At 39.7% G+C, this 18347-nt stretch overlaps 1 protein-coding gene across 2 annotated transcripts in view; it reads left to right on the top strand.

The window, feature by feature from the left end:
• The window catches only part of Ask1 (apoptotic signal-regulating kinase 1), a 109115-nt gene extending 91284 nt beyond the window's left edge, over positions 1–17831 (top strand). For both annotated transcript variants that reach the window (XM_071593152.1, XM_071593151.1), the window contains 4 exons: positions 3633–3821; positions 4863–5022; positions 10713–10789; positions 14290–17831. In XM_071593152.1, coding sequence (XP_071449253.1) covers positions 3633–3821; positions 4863–5022; positions 10713–10789; positions 14290–14383 — 520 coding nt within the window. In that variant the 3' untranslated portion in view covers positions 14384–17831. The remainder of the gene's footprint in view (positions 1–3632; positions 3822–4862; positions 5023–10712; positions 10790–14289) is intronic.
• Positions 17832–18347: the final 516 nt, after the last annotated feature.

Below are 18347 nucleotides of genomic sequence, written 5' to 3'. Positions count from 1 at the left end.
AGGGGGTGGATGGGTAGTGTTAGGAAGAGGTGTAAGGCAGAGTTGTCCATTGTCACCGGTGCATTTCAACGTATATGTGGAGGAAATGATCAGAGAGGCATGGGGAAGAACTGGAGGTAGAAATGAAAGTCTGCCGGGAATTCATAGAATCACTTAATGTTAGAAGAGGATCAAGCTTTAGTTTGTGGGTGAGCCAAGGGATTGCAGGAATTGCTGAGTGCGTTGGAATGTCAGTGCAATAGGTATGGGATAAGAATCAATCTACGACAAATTAAACAAAAGTTATGCAGTTTTCCAGAAAGACAAAGGCTAAGCTTAACGTTAAAGTAAGAGGGAAAAAACTAGAGCTGGTGGAAAAGTTTTCGTATCTCAGAGGTGCTTTGGACCAAAATATTTTAAGTAGTAGGGTGGTAAGGAGAAGAATTGCATTATTCAAAGATGCTTTCACAGTGAAGGAATTGATGGCTGGGATGCTGAGTAAGGATGTGGAATAAAGGCTCGTTAAAACTTTGATGTGGAGAGTGGCAATGTACGGTGTGGAAACAGTTATTGAAGCTGGATGATAGGCGTAGGTTGTGGAGGCTTTTGAAGTGTGGGTGTGGAGAAGGTGAAGTGGATTTTATGAAAGATAAATGAGGAAGTGCTCGGCATGGTGGGTGAGAATAGGGGATGGTTGGGAGAAATCATAAGGAGGCAGGAATAATGAATGAAGGGCAAATTGATCGGCAGTGGGTTGTTGAAGAGTGTGATAGATGGGAGAATGATAGGCAAAAGCGGAAGGAAGAGTCAGGAATAGAATAGGGATTTTGAATGAAATGAGGGAGGAAGGAAGTATGCGGAGATGAGGAGGGGCCTGTTGTGGAGTAGGATGTAGGGTGGTGTTTTGTTAGGAGAGACCAGATATTTATATGGTAGTTTTGTCCAAAAACCTACCTTAACCGATAGGTTACCTAATAATAATAATGATTAAAATGGAAGTTAGGACAAGTCCAGTTTAATAAACAATTCAGACTGCTCGTTAGTAAATGTGAACATGCTAGCCATGATACCACTGTCTTCTACTGATAATGCTCTTTAACGTCTGGTATGGGCTGTAGATTACAAAGCAAATTTTTGCTTTAATCAGAGGTTAGTTAATATGATGAGATATTTTAAAACCAGCTTTAATTTGACATCGACATAAATACCATGCGATTCTACAAAACGTTTTGTGGCAGGGGGAACAAGTACGAGGTGGAAAGGGTGAGTGATAGAGGGGCAGGAGTCCCATGTCAGTTCATATATTCCACTTTTCCGAATTCTGTTCACTTTGTCGTTGGGATTGCTTTATAAGGGATCTGGAACCAACATTGTAAGTTTTGGGAGGAGGAAGAGGTTTCAGGGGTTAAAGAAGTTATGCTCTGTAATGCTTAGGTTTTTCTCTTCTTACATAATAGGGAGTCTATTAGGTTTATACTCTTATCCTTTGTTAATGGCTATAGTTTTCATGTTGTCTAGTTCTTTTTCGTTGTGGGATGTTGAGGTGTTTGGTTAGCATCAAATGGGAGCTGGCTAGTTTGTGAACGATGGGGTGTTTAGTTTCCTTTTACACCCCTTGAAACCTCTCCAAACTATTAAAGCGAAGCTTGTGGTTACAAATAAAACTCTGACCCCTAAAGTAAATGCATTGACCTGCGGTGAGACTCGTACTCTCTCACTCGTAATCACAGCAGGTGGAGTATCACCGTCTGGCATCATAAAACTCTGCTTGACGGAGTGACTCGGACCTCTAGTGTGTAAATTCCCTCAAGGTAAAGGAAAAAAAGAGTTGGCATTTTGAATGGGCTAAGGAGAAGCAGGAAGTATTTGAATTTGAAGAATGGTATACTACCTTGATCAAAAATTTCCCGGAATTTATTCAGAAAATTAAAAATACAAGTTTATTCATCTAAATCTATATTGTCCCCTTCAAAGTAATCCCCATCGACTGCAACACACTTATGCCAGCGCTTGATCCAATCCTCGAAACATTTTTTATATTCGGTTTTCGGTATGTCCATCAGTGCTTCCTGCGATTTTTCCATTACTTCCTCTCGGCTGCTAAAACGCGTTCCCCGTAATGGTTTTTTAACTCGATTGAACAGAAAGGAGTCACAGGGAGCCAAATCAGGTGAATTCGGTGGCTGTTGGATGGTATTTGTTGCATTTTTCGTCAAAAAATTACGAATAATGATAGCACTGTGCGACGGTGCGTTATCATGGTGCAAAATCCACGAGTTTTCTGCCCACATTTCTGGTCTCTTTCGGCGAATTGCTTCACGCAAACGTCTCATAACGCCCAAATAATACTCTTTGTTTACTGTCTGGCCTTCTGGCAAAAATTCATGATGCACTACACCGTTGTAATCCATGAAAACCGTCAGCATTGCCTTCTTTTTTGACTGAAAACGACGTGGTTTTTTTGGTCTCGGCTCATTTGGTGAACGCCATTCACTTGCCTGATGTCTGGATTGCGTGTCGTACTCATAAACCCACGTCTCGTCTCCAGTAATGATCCTTTTGATGAATGTGGGATTGGATTCAGCCTCGCAAATCATGTCTTTTGCGACGTCAACACGGTCTCTTTTTTGCATGAAATTGAGGTCTTTTGGCACCAACTTTGCTGCTACACGACGGAAACCCAAATCATTAACCACAATGTCTTGGGCGGATCCATAGGCAATGTTCAAGTCCTCCGCTATTTCTCTGATGGTTAATTTGCGGTTATTGACCAACATTTCTTTTACTTTATCAATTTTTTCACCGACTTTCGATGTCGATGGTCTGCCACTGCGTTCATCATCTTTGATTGACTCACGACCACTTCTGAACCGCTCGTGCCACTGGTAAACGACCGTTTTTTTTAGAGAATCGTTGCCGAAACACTTTTCCAACATTTCCAACGTCCGTGCGCCACTAAATCCGTTTTTTACGCAAAATTTAATACAAGTTCGTTGTTGCAAATTTAAATCCATTTCTGAAATTGTAAAAAATCGCCAACACACACAGAGATAGATGTACTCTCGGCTACGTAACTTTTGTAAATGTCAAGTTATGACACTAAGATTTAAAGGGAATATCAACAACAGATGTACCAATTTAACAAAAAAAACAGAACTCAAATCGGAACGATGGGAGCGCCACACGGTGGTTATTCCGGGAACTTTTTGATCAAGGTAGTATACTGTAATTCAGGTTTTCGACTTTTCGTTTAGCATTGTGTTAAATGAGGCTTGGAAGTGTAACAGAGTACTAGATCCATCAAGAACCCACCTTGACCAGTACATTACTCTTTGACAATAATCCATTTGTTCCCATAAACCCACCAGTCCGTATGTACTTGAGCACTCTTTTCTGGAAAACATTTTCTGAAATCCAAGGTGCAGGAAGAAAAACGAAATCGAAATCTCCTTAAAATTGCATCGGCATAAAATATGAATTCTTCATGTAGAAATAAGCCTGTACCTGTGTATTGAAAATGAAGATGGCATTTGAGCATAATATATGTTTATAAGAGGTAAATTTTGATGTTTTAAAGGCAAGCTAGGGATCTAAGTTAGACTTTGTGATCAAGTGCACACCAAACTAGCTCATTTTCCTTCTCTCCTCGCCAGACTTTTGCAGGACCTTGTGGATGGGCAGAAGGCGTGCCAAGAGGTTCTCAAGAACTCCCTCGAGGAGCAGCGGCTCAATGCCACACTCCTGAGCCAGGCTGTGCAGCAGCTGTCTCTCCTCTGGAGCACGGTGAATGGTGTATGGGGTGGTGGAGGAGGGGACGATCGAAGGTCAAGGCAAGACACTGGGTACGTATCCTTCCCTCCTGTGATTGATTTCTGAATCTTACATGCCTTTAGGGGTTAGTAATTTATTGTCTTCTGTCAAACTTACCGTCAGGTTGATTACCCTATTTCCCAGCCAGTAAAATTCAATTTCTTTACTCCAAAATACGCTCTAAAATCAGCTGGAATCTTCTTAAGGGGCACAAGGGTTTCACTTTGACCTACAAGTGCATAGATTTGCTTGAAAAATACTTACCATAATGTATTTTTCCCATCTCAGGCATGAAAATGGCTGCCATGATTACTAATAAATAAACGAAAGAACTAACTTTGTAGTTCCACACGAAAACGATTTATTCACACGACCCAGGTTTCGAAGTAAAACTTCATCATCAGGTGAGCTCTCTACATTTGCAGCCCTTCTTATATATACAGCCAGGGCGGGGGTGGGGTGGAGAAAATCAGGAAGGTTTGGGAGGGGTAAAGTCAGGATGGGTTTGCGTGCCGGAGGGGAGGGCAGTTTGGCGTCACCTCCGCAAGGTTGAAGGAATGTGGAGTGGGAGGGAGAAGTCTACATTGTAGAGCTCTCGTGAGTCAGGGGATTAGAGAGGGTTAGATGAAGGGGAGGGGGGAGTGTCATCGGCCACCGTGAGGATTGGGACTTTAAGGAGGGGAGAGTGGGAGGCATACAGAAATTCGTTAACAATATTTTCATTTAAACAAACACTATTTAAAATTTTTAACTGTTCTAAGGCGTCTAATCTATAGACTTTGCTTTCAACATGTAAAATTTCGAAATCAAAATCACTTTTATGGTTATTTTCAATCAAATGCTTTGCGAATTGAGAGTTCATCTTTTTATTTCTTGCACATGCTTGATGCTCCTTCACTCATTCTTGGAATTTCTTCCCTGTCTGTCCGATGTATATTGCTCCACAATTGCACTTTACACAGACGCTGGACAGACAGGGACTCACTGGACTTACACAGACCTCCCTGGACATTATTGCTTTGCGCATTATTTTGCTTTGTTCGAGTAATTTTATTGGTTTTATCCCAACATAGGTATGGCTCGCATAGTACGGCCTCCAAGTCTGATGGTGGTGTCAGCCCAGCCGTATTGCTGCCTCAGATCAGCGTAGTGGATAGCGGCAGTCACACGTATGACCATGAGTTGATGGAATGGCTGCTTTCCCAAGGCATGGATCACTACTCTGCGGAAAAGGTTGGAATAGCCACAATTCTACTGCTGTTTTCTTCCATATTATAGGGATTTCTGCCATTGGAATTGTATGGCTCAGAAGCTTGATCATGGAGGAAAGAGGATGGGCATGAATTTGGAAGCGTTAGTAATGTGGGTGTGGATGAGGGTGGAAGAAGTGAAAAACGGGCACCATGGACGTTGGAAAAGGTTTGCTTTTAGCAATCCCAATTTCTCACTAGACGACTGTTGAAATTTCAGCCTTATCCAATGTTCAGCTATCCAGCTATATCCATCCCGTGGATCGCCCTAGATGGCTAACATACTGGCTTCCCACTGAGAGAGCCTGGGTTCGAATCCTGCAGGTGGTAGATATTTTTCAGTGATATCCTGATCCCTACTTCAGGTGCTTTGTGGAGAGCACTTTGATTTGGTATGCCTTCCGTTGGATGGGACATTTAACTGTGTGACCCCTTTGCAACCTTCTTTAAGAGTAGGCTAATGCTTATGCCGGGTTTCCATCCTATTGCCTATCCATTCCTAACGGAGCAAATGACCTCAGCTGTCGGTCACCTCCCATTAAAACTACTACAAATACTCCATCCAGTGATTTCATTTTCATAGTTGATTGAAACAACAAATGTTCCTTCATTTAGGAAAATGGAAAATAATGACTTCTGTGCAGTGATTAAACTCTACCATTTGAAAGGGTTAGCACTGAAATAGATGAAAGATGGGAATGATTCGGTAAATCCAGTGGAACTCGTGAAATGATTTACAAAATCCATGATATGGTTTTGAGTGATCAAACATTCAAGGCTTACGAAGTAGTTGTGGTCACAGGCATATCCCAAGGTGATAGAAAATTGGTTGTGAAGTGTTTGTTTCCATGTTCTAAGGTTTAATTTACGACTTCAAGTTTAAATGCAAAACCATTTGGCAATTTTCTCTCTTTAGATCCAACAAGGTAATTCTAATAAATAATGATTGTAGCACTTTTCCACTGGATGAAATTTTATTTTACAACCGGGTTTCAATGTATTTATTACATCATCATCAGGTAAAAAAATGAAGTTTTGTGCTGTATTATATACATTTAAGATTCCAGAAGGAGGGGAGAGGACGTGGTTGGAAACGAGGGGGGGAGGGAGAAGGAGCAAGGTCGAAACGCTGTTTTTCTGCTATCCTTTGTAAACGTCTCCCTTGTCTTCCCCCCCTTTTTTTGCCTCCCCCTTTTCCCTCTCTCTCTCTCCCTGGCCCCCCGTTTCCTACCAAGTCCTATCCCCTCCTTCCGGAATCTTAAATGTATATAAGACGGCACACAACTTCATTTTGTTACCTGATGGTGATGTAATGCATCGAAATCCAATCGTGAAATACAATGTTATCAAGTGGAAAAGTGCTAAAATCAGCTAGTCATTATGTTCGACTTCCACCTCATCATGCCTGAAGCTACTCAATTTGGAGATAATTCTAATTTTAACCATTTATGCAATACTTAGGTTCTGTTTTCAGAACCACATCTTGGATTTAGTTGATCATTTCATAAGAAGTCACTTCCACTGCATGTCCGAAATGATGCTCAACATTTGTGGATATATGGCCATGTATAAACTCATTTACTTGATAGTAAACAGTCGCAAACATGGGAGCAGATGTGCCATGAACTTCATCCAACTCGGCTTTGATTTCTTTCAGTGGTAAGCCATTTAAATGGAAATGTTTGATCACTGCTCGTAAATCATTTTTTTCAATTTTTCTAAATAAACTAAAGTTTGTTGGTTCAATCGAATATGAAAATGAACAAATATGATGGATAAAGCTGAAATATTATCAGCAGTCTAGTGAGAGGTGATGCTTGCTAAAAGTAGACCTTTTCCTATACTATGAGTGTCATCCCGTGAAATTATGCAAGGTTTGTTCGAAACGGATGAGACTGTTTCAGTAAATACTTCATTTTATTAGTTACACTTTAATCATGCTTATCACCTTCAAAATACAACCATTTGCCACCAATAAAGTTCCTAACGTTTTTTCCAGCCTTAGAATGCCACCTGGAATGCTTCTTTTTGGATTGCATTCAAGTCCTTGGTGCAGTTTTGTTGGATGTCTTCAATAGTTTCAAATCAGCATCCTTTCAAGGTGGATTTCAACTTGGGTATAGTCCACCAAAGCACAATCTGGAGAGTAGAGTGGTTGGGAGGGATCGCCAGTGTGCTGTTTTTGGCCAAAAACTAACGAACAATTAATGATGTGTGCACCGGTGCATTTTCGCGATTAAAGCGCCAAGACTTGTTTGTCCACAATTGTGGTCTGTTCCGCAACATGGCGTGTCTTAACCTTCAGATAACCTCTATATAGTGCTGTCCATTCACTACTGTATGTCCTTTGGGGATATATATTAATAATGAGTAATCCCTTCCCAATCGAAGAAAATGATCAACATCACCTTCACGCTTGATCGTGACATCCGAGCTTTTTTTGGGTTTTATGGAAGATCGCTCCTTCCACTTTGAAGACTGGGCTTTGGTTTCTATACAATAGCCATAAACCCAGGTTTCGTCACCTTTGACGATTGTTATAAAGAAGTTTAGGTTGTCGTCTGAATATAGCAGTTCCTGGCTGATGTCAAGATGTTTTTACCTCTGTTCGTCCGTTAACACTTACAGCACATGTTTGGATGTGACACCCTGCATGCCCTAAATTTCTGTCAAAATAGTAGAACATGATTAAACACTAATGTCACCTTTATTGGCAATCTCCCGAACAGTTAGCATGGCTTGCTCACAATAAATCATTCACACTGTTGACGTGGGTGTCATATGTTGATGTCTCTGGTCGTCTACTTCTCAGTTCTTCATCGGCTGAGGTTTGTCCAGGCAGAAAGTGATTGTACTGATGAAAACACTACGCTGCACTCTCATATTCATTGCCAAACGACTCTTGAATCATTGCATGAATTTCATTTGCACTCTTCCTGAGGTTAAAACGAAATTCCACGCATACATGTGCTGCTTCTGTAACTTCTCCCTTCTCACCAGCACTTGAATTTGCGCAGCAAGCGGGTTGCAAGCACAGACAAGAATCGCTGTTGTGCGGAGAGAAGTTGAGATGGGGCCGCGAGCAAGGCGGCGTTTTACTTCTCAAAGCTGCAGCTAGAGGGCAACACCTCACTGATTGTGATCCATCAAGCAGTTTGCTTTCCAAACAAACCTTGTATGATTTTACCAGCAGTGATGGCAAAAAGAGGGTAATGCAATCCGAAAGTAATGCAATTGAATTTTCCGTGCCGCTCCTATTGGTCTAAGTGGAATCAAACCACTTGGAGTAGGTGGGTGGGGGGAGGGATGTTAAGCTTTGCCACAAAACCAGTCTCAGTGCTCTCCAAGCTGTGGAAGCAGCAGGACGTCAGTTATTGCAAACCTCTGCGCACCAACCGTGCCACGAAAAACATGGAATTGATGATTCCAATACATAACGCGATTGCTAAATTTGGTGTTAAACTGAAAAAAAACTCTTGAGGAGACTAACGAAATGATTCGTGAAGCTAACGGAGACTGTGCTCTGTCCTACTCACAAGTTTCGAGGTTTAACCACCTACGAAAAGTGAAGAGTCAGGCGTGATGTTGTGGAATCGAGACATAATGAAAACTTCGTTGCAATTTTCCCCTGACTTTGACCTGAATTTTGACGTGATGATGATACAGTGTATCGAAACCATGGTCGGCAATAAAGTTTTAACTGTGGAAAATTGCAACGAAGTTTTCATTATTTAACCACCTAGTTTGTCCACATTAGTGGTATGTTCTGTAACAAGCCTTTAAGGTTAAGGGCCGTGAAGAGGTCCACCACTAAGAACGCTCTGGGCGGCCGTCAACCAGCAAAACCGACAACAATGTGGCTCGTGTTCGACAATTGTTGGACTCTGATTATCAATTGAGTATCAAGATGGTTGCCAATGAACCGAACTTGTCGTCTACTGTCGTGTTATGCATTGTTACTGAAGATTTAGCGATAAGAAAAGTGTATGTGGGATTCTGCAATCAATAAACGTTTTTAGAGTGGCAAATGTCCTTTTTAATTGCGTAAAGTGTTAACATTGAAATACTTTGGTCTGATCCAAGAATGTTTTGCTATTTCCCACCTAAAATTCACAGTGCCTTTTGTGCCAATGGGCCCAGAAATAAGGTACATGCAACACGAGGGTTGCTAATTAAATTTTCAGCATTATAATGAAAAGACAGTAATTTTTTGTTGAAAATTGCTTTTTTGTTTTTTGAAGTATTCTCCATGACAATCAATGCACTTTTGCGTGCTCTCGAACCAGTTTTCGTGACTCTTTCTCCGCTGTGATTGAGGTACCTTCTAAACATGGTTTTTAAATGCATCAACAGGCCTCTACAGGTACCAAAAAACATTGGCCATGCAATTTTATCTTGATAAACGGGAATGAAAAGAAGTCATTTTTTGGTGGTAAATGAGGGCTGTACGGAGGATGACCCATCAATTTGACGTTTTGGCCTGTCAAATAGGTACGTAGTTGTTTCGGCGGATCTGTGAGAGCTTGCCCATTGTCATGATGAAGAATGGTCCTTTGTTGCCACTTCTTTTTTCTGTATTCCACCAAGCACTTCTGGCCAACAAATGCTCGTGTACCATTTAGAATTTATGATTCTACATTTCTCTAACGGTACAGTGGCAACATGTCCAGTTATTCCGGAGAAACAGGTGATCATTTGCTTTGATGTGCTTCGACCTGTACGAATCACTTTTGTCGTATTTGGCTCATCTTGGAAGACCCATACTGTGGATTGCTCTTTTGTTTCAGGTTCAGATGCATGGATCCAAAATTTGTCACCTGTTTAGATACTGTACACAGGTTTTGATGCACCCCGATAATATTCTTTGAGCGTTTCTTTGCACCAATGACAAGAGCACCTTTTTGAGCTTTTGTTGACTAACATGGGATCCAACAAAAAGAGACGTTTCAGGCGTGATATGGTGGAATATCATGATTAATTAAAAATAGCAATTTTCCACAGAAATAAAATGATGATGATGTAGTAACATTGAAACCTGTCGCATTAAATTTTAATTTTGTGGAAAATTGTTATTTTTAATTAAAAATGGGATCCAACGTTAACAAAAATTTTTCGCAGCTAAATGTCCACGCAATATCTTATTGATGCTCGTCATACTAACTCCCAAGGATGCCTCAATCTCACGATAAGTCACATGACGATCTTCCATCACTAGTTCTTGCACAGAATCAATGTTTTCTGGCACAACAACTGATTTTGGACGGCCTTCATGACTTTTGTCGCTGAGGGAACGGTGGTCGTGGTGGAATTTGCTATACCAGCGTTTCACAGTGGCAAAGGATGGGGCTTCAGCGTCAAAAGTTGAAGTAAGTTGATCGATATACTCCTGCTTGATAATTCAAGTCGAAAGTTGTAACAAAATCTTCATACTTCACGAGTTAACTCCATAATTTCACTGAGACAAAATTTTTGAGTCACTGTAAACAGCAAATGTTATGATCAAATGACAAAATGTTCTGAAGGAAGTGGGCGTTAAAAGGGTCAAACTTTCGGATGGAAACGTCAGATAGCAGGTAGTGTTTTCAAGGATCGACATATAAATAGTAACCCTTACAATGCTTTAATTTTCTGAAGCAAAAATATTTAGTAAATGCAGTTGTTTTTTCATTCAAGGTTGTGAATGAAGATTACACCCTGGATGATGTTCGTCTCTACATGACACGAGGTGACTTGCGCCGAGTTGGACTAAGGTAATGCATATTAATTAATGCGTCATGTGTATAAATATGTTTAGTCGGGTTTTTAGTTTTGCAGCGTCCATTTCTACAGTAAGGGCTCATTGATAATAAATTAAAGACAATTGAAAAATTAATCAGTGTTTCCTAGTACATTCATATGAACTTCAGTTTTCAATTCAAATTCTTTTGAGTTGAGAGGAAAAGTGGGTGTTGGAATAAAGGGCCTTGTGGATCCAGGGTCCATCCAGGGTTGTTTGGAGGACAAGGGCATAATATAAAAGGGAGGTAAAGTGGTCTCTTGGTTATCAAGAAGGGGGAAAATTCCTTTGTATCATTTCTGGTTTTGGAGTGTAGAGTTGAAGGGATACAGGAATCATATTCTATAGATTTTGTGGGTATCTACAATTTAAATGGCATCGCTTAATGTAGAAATGGATTTCGCTATGTTGGGAGACTTGTTGCGGATATAGTGGTCACAGTTGGCGAGGTGATTTTACAGGTGTATTTAATCAATATTGTGATGGCTGATCAATATCAGAAATCTAACTGCCAGCTCTCTGAAGAATTGTTCCCTTATCGAGGCATTCCCCCTGGTGTTTTACTCAAAATGACAACAAATTAAGGAATTCATCCCGGTGCGCAACTCACTGCGTTGAATAGTGAAGTGATTGGCATGCTCCACGGTTCCTGATTGAGTGCAGTAGTTGGCCCCACTAGCTAACTGAAATGGGGAAAGGGTCACCTGTGGGGGCTACAAATAATCTTCAAGCCATCGGTGAACTTTCATGTACACAGATCGCAAGTCCTTTCAAAACTATGTGGATGTAACTACCTAAAATACTGGTGTGGATCAGGATGGTGCAGTGGCTAATGTACTTGCTTCCCACCCAGAGGGCTCGGGTTCGAATCCTAAAGGCGGAAGATGTTTTTCACTCGTACCCCATTCCCTACTTGAGGTGCTTTGTGGAAGGCACTTTGAGTGAGTATGCCATCTGTCGAATGGGACGTTAGACTGCGGACCCCTTGGCACCTTTCGTTAAGAGCTGGCTAATGCCAATACTGGGTGTCTTTCCTGCCTTCATCCTTTCCTATCTATCCCTAATGGTGCAAATGGCCTCAGCTTTCGGTCGCCACACCGAAAAAACTTCTACTGTTAAAATACTGATGCTCATGGGAGCATTAAGGAGAAAATGAAAAAAATGCCAAAAAGTATTTGCTGCCCCTTAATGGTGATACACTTCTTAGTCAAATTGCACGATAATGAAAAGAATAAGGCCAATCCGTTCATTCCTGCCCAAGTTTAATCTGTGGAAGTTACCTCAATGTCTTTCTGCCAGCTGTTTTGTTTTGGAGTGAGATTGTCCATCAGCAGCCAGATTGAGAGGTGTCGCTCCAGCAAAATGTCCAAATGCTCTGTGATTGTTGTCTCCTCTCGAAATGACCATTACTCTTGACTGCAAAGTCCGCCTACAGTGTAGTCCTCTCCAAAATTAAGAAATTTCAACCCATTTAGGGTAATTTTATGCTCTTAGAGAATTATAAAAAGGTAATCTCTTGAAGTCCTTGTGAATTACATTCTAAAAGACAAGTAGCATAGTCAGAATCTTCATCCACCTCCTTTGATCCCTGTCCATATGTGTAACCTGTAAGGCAAACTACATTTCAGACTGGTCAACCAATTCATTTAGTAGATTTACTCTTTAAATCATTTCAAAAAACTTTGAAATCTGAAGTCAAATTCCAAAAAGTGAGTATACAAGGTTTGTATAAAAGATATTGGGAACAGTTTTTTCCTGACGTAACTGTACATAGCAGTGTGCTCGTGAAATTCTGGCTTGGTCAGGGGGATCTGACCTTTGACGTGCACAAAGTGCCAATCACCTGAGAGGATCGTGTTTTTGGTGTGCCCCTGTCAAGAGACTCTTTGTAAGCACAAATATGCAGCAAATGATTGGACGGTAGTATGCCATCAAATTTCGTTTCGTACTGGAGAAATTGGGTATAGAGCATGATTAGCCAAGTGTTTCAAGGATGAAAGCATGTCACATGCAGTTTTTAGCCATGCCACAAGCTCTTCAAAGATGGCCAAGAGTGACAAGCCTCACGCTGGACAGTTGTTGACGTTATGAACCAATGACAACGTGCAACATGCATGTAAACTGCTGAATTCAGACCATCAGTGAAGTGTGTGCATTATCACGGATCGTATTGGTATTCAATTGTTCCTGGCTCAACCTTGTGGAAATTCATTTTAATGAAATTAAGAATGCAAAGTAACTTTCCACTGTTCTTTATTAGCGTACAACCGGTTTCAACGCTCAAGGTACCTGAGGATGACGCTTGAGCGTTGAAACCGGTTGTACACTAATAAAGGACAGTGGAAAGTTACTTTGTATTCTTAATTTCATTTAGGTCGTATTGGTATTGATGGCAGTGCATACCAATATCACTGGAAATTTGGCGATGCAAAAGATCTGCCATAAAAACTAATCCTGAAGATCTTGATGGACGACCAACAGCAGAGTGAAGTGTCTGCTTTGTGAAGACCTTTTGCAGTGACATCGCGATGATTCCCCAACCCCTTCATAATCACCGTGTGGCACCAGGAGACTATTTCCTATTCCAAAAAGTGAAATCCTTCCTCAAAGGACACCACCATGGGACCCTAAGTGCTGTCAAAGAAGCTTACATGCGTATCCTTAAGGACCTTCCACCTACCAGGAGGCTTTTGAGTCGAAACCACTAGTGTTTTGGTGCTAAAAAGGTAGAATTTTCCTCAAATTTGTGCCTCAGCGGGAGGCCATCATCAATGCACAACGATGATATTGTTATACCCTAAAAAAACTCAAAAAGGAGCATTCAAAACTAGTGGAGGGGAATGCTGACGGGAGAAGTGTGCTAGTTGAACGACAGTGCCCATCCTCACACAGCCAAGGGTCGCTCTCGGACTCATTTGGTTGGGATGTTTCGAACCACTCCCCATAATCCCCTGGCTTGGAGCCTTCAGATTATCATCTTTTCACCTCCCTGGAGGCACGCATGGGTGGAATTGAATTTTCAGCCGCCAAGTTGGTGCAGAAAGAGGTTCTGAAGTGGGGGAAGAACCTGACGGGAGAGAGTTCTTCGTGGAGGGCATAAAGGAGCTTTTTTGCCGTGACTCACCACATGCGTTCAATGGGATGGCGACTCTGTGAGAAAAGAGTCAACAAGTGCATCAACAATATATCCTGTATTTTTATTTCAAACACACTTTTTCTAAAAAATATAAAACTCTAATTCACTTACTTTATGAACATGCCTCGTAATTGTAGAACTCCAAATTTAATCATGATTATGATGGCTGAAAATGTACAATAATTTGACTTAGCTTTTCTTTCTAGTGTTCTGTTCGCTACATTTTCCAGACCAAAAAATTTTCTTGTCCCACCCCCGTGCAAATATTTCCTAACCAGACTCCAATCTAATATGAACTACGTGAATACTCTGAGATGTCCAAAATCTTTGTTCTCCAGGGGTGGCATCGAACTGAGGCTCTGGCGCAGCATCCTGCATTGGAGGCAGGAAAACTCAAGTGCTGCCGTGACCACAGCGGAGCAACTGCAATGAGGCTGGAGATGACCCCTGCTCAATGGTCCAACAAACATTGATTCCTGATTTTGCCGAGACTGGTGCCATGGACCCTCTTGTGGCATGGATTTTTTGCATACCTCCGTGGCACATGCCGCAGTTATCTGTAATGCTGTTCACCTTGAAGGGATAGTTTTGTTGCATTCATTCGAGGGTTTTGGGTGTGCTGGCTACCCTGGAAACTTCACCTTCAAATATTAGACATCCACAAATTTGACATCTGTAAAAATAGCGGTTTGTCTTTTTTATCCTATTCCATTTTTTTTTGAGTAGACAATTGTTATTAAGTTGGGAATAATTTATTTTCCATTTGTTCTCATTGTTGAATGGTTATTTTTGTCGAATCATCATTTTAAAGGCAGCCTTAGCCAACTGCCCTCATTCATATATCACCAAGTTGACATGTGACTATGTGTCGTGGATGTGGTTGTGACTCATTTCTTAATCGATAGTTTTCCTTACCCTATTTTTTTAGCAATTGTTTTCATTGACAATTATGAAGTACTGATCAATTATGTATGCCAAAAAGTAGTTGTTTGCCACGTTCAATTACATGATGAGGTAAGTTCTGGTGAGCATCAAACATTTGAGTCCTTTAGTGACTGAGGAACTCAAAATGAACGAATGCAACTTTTTTTCTTCTAATTGTCTTAAGGTCTCTCTTATATATTTCTTATTCTGACCGCCTTTTATGGGCCCATCTTTGTAGATAGCAAAGCAAATATGTGTCCAAACGTTTTATCCAAAACTTCTTTGATGAAATAATTTCTCATATTCTTTTCACACCTGTTAGTTTTTGTTTGCTATTGATAAATATGTGTTGGAATATTTGTGTAACATGTTAAGGTACAAAAACTTTTCATGGAAGCTGCTGAGTGCTGTGGCAGTAGATGGCTTCTCCTTATCATTTTCAACTTGTTGAAAAGAGCAAAATCGATGCCATCAATAGCACCCATTTGAATTTCACATTTTTCCAGGAATATCATTTTTGATAATTTATTTTTCCATAGGGAGTCTTATAAAATAATTCATGTATTTGGTGAAATCAGTCTGCTAAGCTTCCAGTGACATTCATCTATGTTGCTTTATTTCCTTCAGCTTTAAACTAAATTTAATCCTGCTCTTTCATAACCAATGCAGTCCAATCAAATCAATCAGTGCAAAGTCTTTAAATAATTTTGAGAGTGATTCCGAAAGTTTCTAATACAAACATATTTTCAGCATTCCTTATTTTATTACAGTTAGCATGGTGACAAATCCATAGAAATTAACTATCAGTGATTTAATATTTATTCTCATAAATATGATAACTCTAGTTAGGGACAAGAGTATAGACAAAGGAATGAATTTACAGCACTGCTATATCCTGCAGACTCAATCTGAACAAACTATTTCTTTGCCATGTTTTAAGTGCAATTAAAAATTCTCTTAAGAGATCTGTAGAATCGCTCAAGTATAATATATTTCCGTCCCGTGCATCTCTGATGGCTGCTAAAGTGAGCCTGAGTGGTGTGTAACACTTTGCTGGTTCCTTGCTTTCATAGCATTTGCGCCGGCTCATCAAGAGAAAAAATATTTTGCTGCACTTTGATCAAATTAGCCAATCCATAAATTGTTTTGGCTCATGAGTGCTTATTTAATTGGCATTGAATGAACAAATCTCTATTGTTCCCAGTGCAGCATGAACTATCGATATTTGGTGCCTTAGTGAACATATTTCTAGTGCCATTTGGTGAAACATCACAATAAAGCCAGCGAAATGTAGTCTGTAATGTTTAAGCTTTAAAGAGTCGGCTTCAAGTCTCTGTTTTATTCAGAAAATATTGACTAAGGCATTTTAGAACATGTATGCTGCGTAAACTGCACAATGAGAGTGTATTTTTACTATTCTCGTCTCATTTCTTTTAATCTCACATCACACTGTAGTTAGTTAAAATCGTTGTTTTTTTATTAAGAAGTGTTTGTGCAACTGGTGACAGGCTTTTTGAGAAGCACGTGAAAGAAAGAGTTGATTTTCACCTTTTCTGCTCATTGTCCAAGTGAGGGAATGGAAAGCTATTCCAATCCTTCAAGGTTGCATGTACGTGTAATTTCATGCCAGAGGATCCAGTACTTGGCATTTGTGTTGCCTGAAAATTTCGTTGTGTGCTGAAATAATTAGTTGTTGTAATTCCATCACTTTTGAGGATTCTGGCGGTGAAATTTAATTGATCAAAGAAACATGTCTAAATTATCCCAGTTAGCCTTTACCAAAGTTAAATTGAGGAAATTGTGTTGACCTAAGTGTCAAATATGAATTATCCAATGCTATTAGTTTGAATAAGTAGTTGTGTGGAGAAAGCAAATGTAAGGTCAAAAAATATCCAGCTAGGGACACCTGAAGGCATGTAAAAAATTCACCTTTTGATTTGCCTTTATGCTCAATACTAAGTGTGCCGTTTATATTTTTGTAATGGTCACAGAGAAATTTTAAACATTTCATAATATAAATGTGGCGTTGAAATTACAGAAATGTTTTCTCCTGGCCTCTTATGTGCAGTCTAAATATTAATTGTACCTGTTTTTTTCCGTTAATCTGTTTTAATGTTTTTTTTTTATTTTTTGGAGATGGATGCGATACATATGCATCCAATCCTTCACAGAATATTTTTATGATGATGTGGTTTGGTTTCATGATATTTTGATGGGGAATATCAAATTTGCTGATTTGTGGTTGGCTGTAATTTTCAGTTGTAATTTCAAAATTCATAGTTTGAAACATTAACTGCCTTTGCTTCAAAACGTGTCCATTTCCAAAAATAAGAAATGATGCTCTGAAAGAGTTGGTTTGTGGACCCAATAAAAACAAACAGTCAAGAAAATGAATTCTAGAAAATAAGAAAAAATGAAAACAAAGGCACCTTAATTTTTTAGGAAATCCTTTTGAAAAGTGAGGGTACACGATTGGTTCTATAAATATTAATTAATTTTAATGTTCCTCTCCTCTTGAGAAAATTTTTAAAATTTCCTACCATTGTCCCAAAAAACAGGTCAATTGGTATTCAAAAGCTTAAGGTTTAAATTTGAATCAAATTTTAAGAGAGCCAAACAAGTGAATTGATCTTGTCTGTATTGTTGTAATGGCTTAAGGTGCTCATGTTTTCACTGCACATGTGATAAATAGGTAGAAACTGTGGTGTAATTTTAATCTTAGCATCCTAACTTGGCAGCTTTTCCTTTTCTAAATTGATAATTTATGTGTTGCTGTGCCTTCTGTTATTCAAACTGTTTACATTTGAGGGGAAGGTTTGTTAGAAATAAATGTTACATTCTGTGTGATTACATAACCGTTAACATTTTTGTGCTCATTTTATTAAAAATTGGCTATGTTGTTGTTTTTGTATCCTAATAAATTTTAAAATGTTAATGAAAGTTTTATGTTTTTAAAGTTTTTGCTCATTTTGTGGCATTTATCCAATGTTAGTGCGTTTTAATAGGAGTGGAGCATGGAGACATATTTGCTGTTAGGAGGCGCCCATAATGAGCAAAAGTGGCGTCGCCAATATCTTGGTGCATACCTCACATGTCCACGGGGCATCATGTGATGGTAATCACCTAAAAATTGCTTAAGGCATTCCATTTGCATCTACATAATACCCCGCAAGCCGTCATCAGGGCAAGTGGGAGAGGGTGTTTGGTCACCACCTGTAAAAGATAATACAACCGTATGCAAAACCAACATGTCCATGCAAATTTACACCCAACAATTAAAACCAACATGTCCAGGCAAAGGAGATATTGATACAAAAATCTTTTTTACTTACATGCTTGCAACACATGCATTCCCGAATATACCTTATATCTGCACAACATTTAATCTTGTCCTAACTTGTATATTAAATGTCTTCAATATTTCTAAAGTGACTTTGTTTCTTACTATTATGATTCCTGATTTTTCCGGGGA

Source organism: Hetaerina americana, unplaced genomic scaffold, assembly GCF_022747635.1.
Source record: "Hetaerina americana unplaced genomic scaffold, ioHetAmer1.1.p SCAF_52, whole genome shotgun sequence".
Classification (NCBI taxonomy): domain Eukaryota; kingdom Metazoa; phylum Arthropoda; class Insecta; order Odonata; family Calopterygidae; genus Hetaerina; species Hetaerina americana.
Note: the sequence above shows the minus strand (reverse complement) of the source record. Positions and strands in the feature narration are given on the sequence as shown.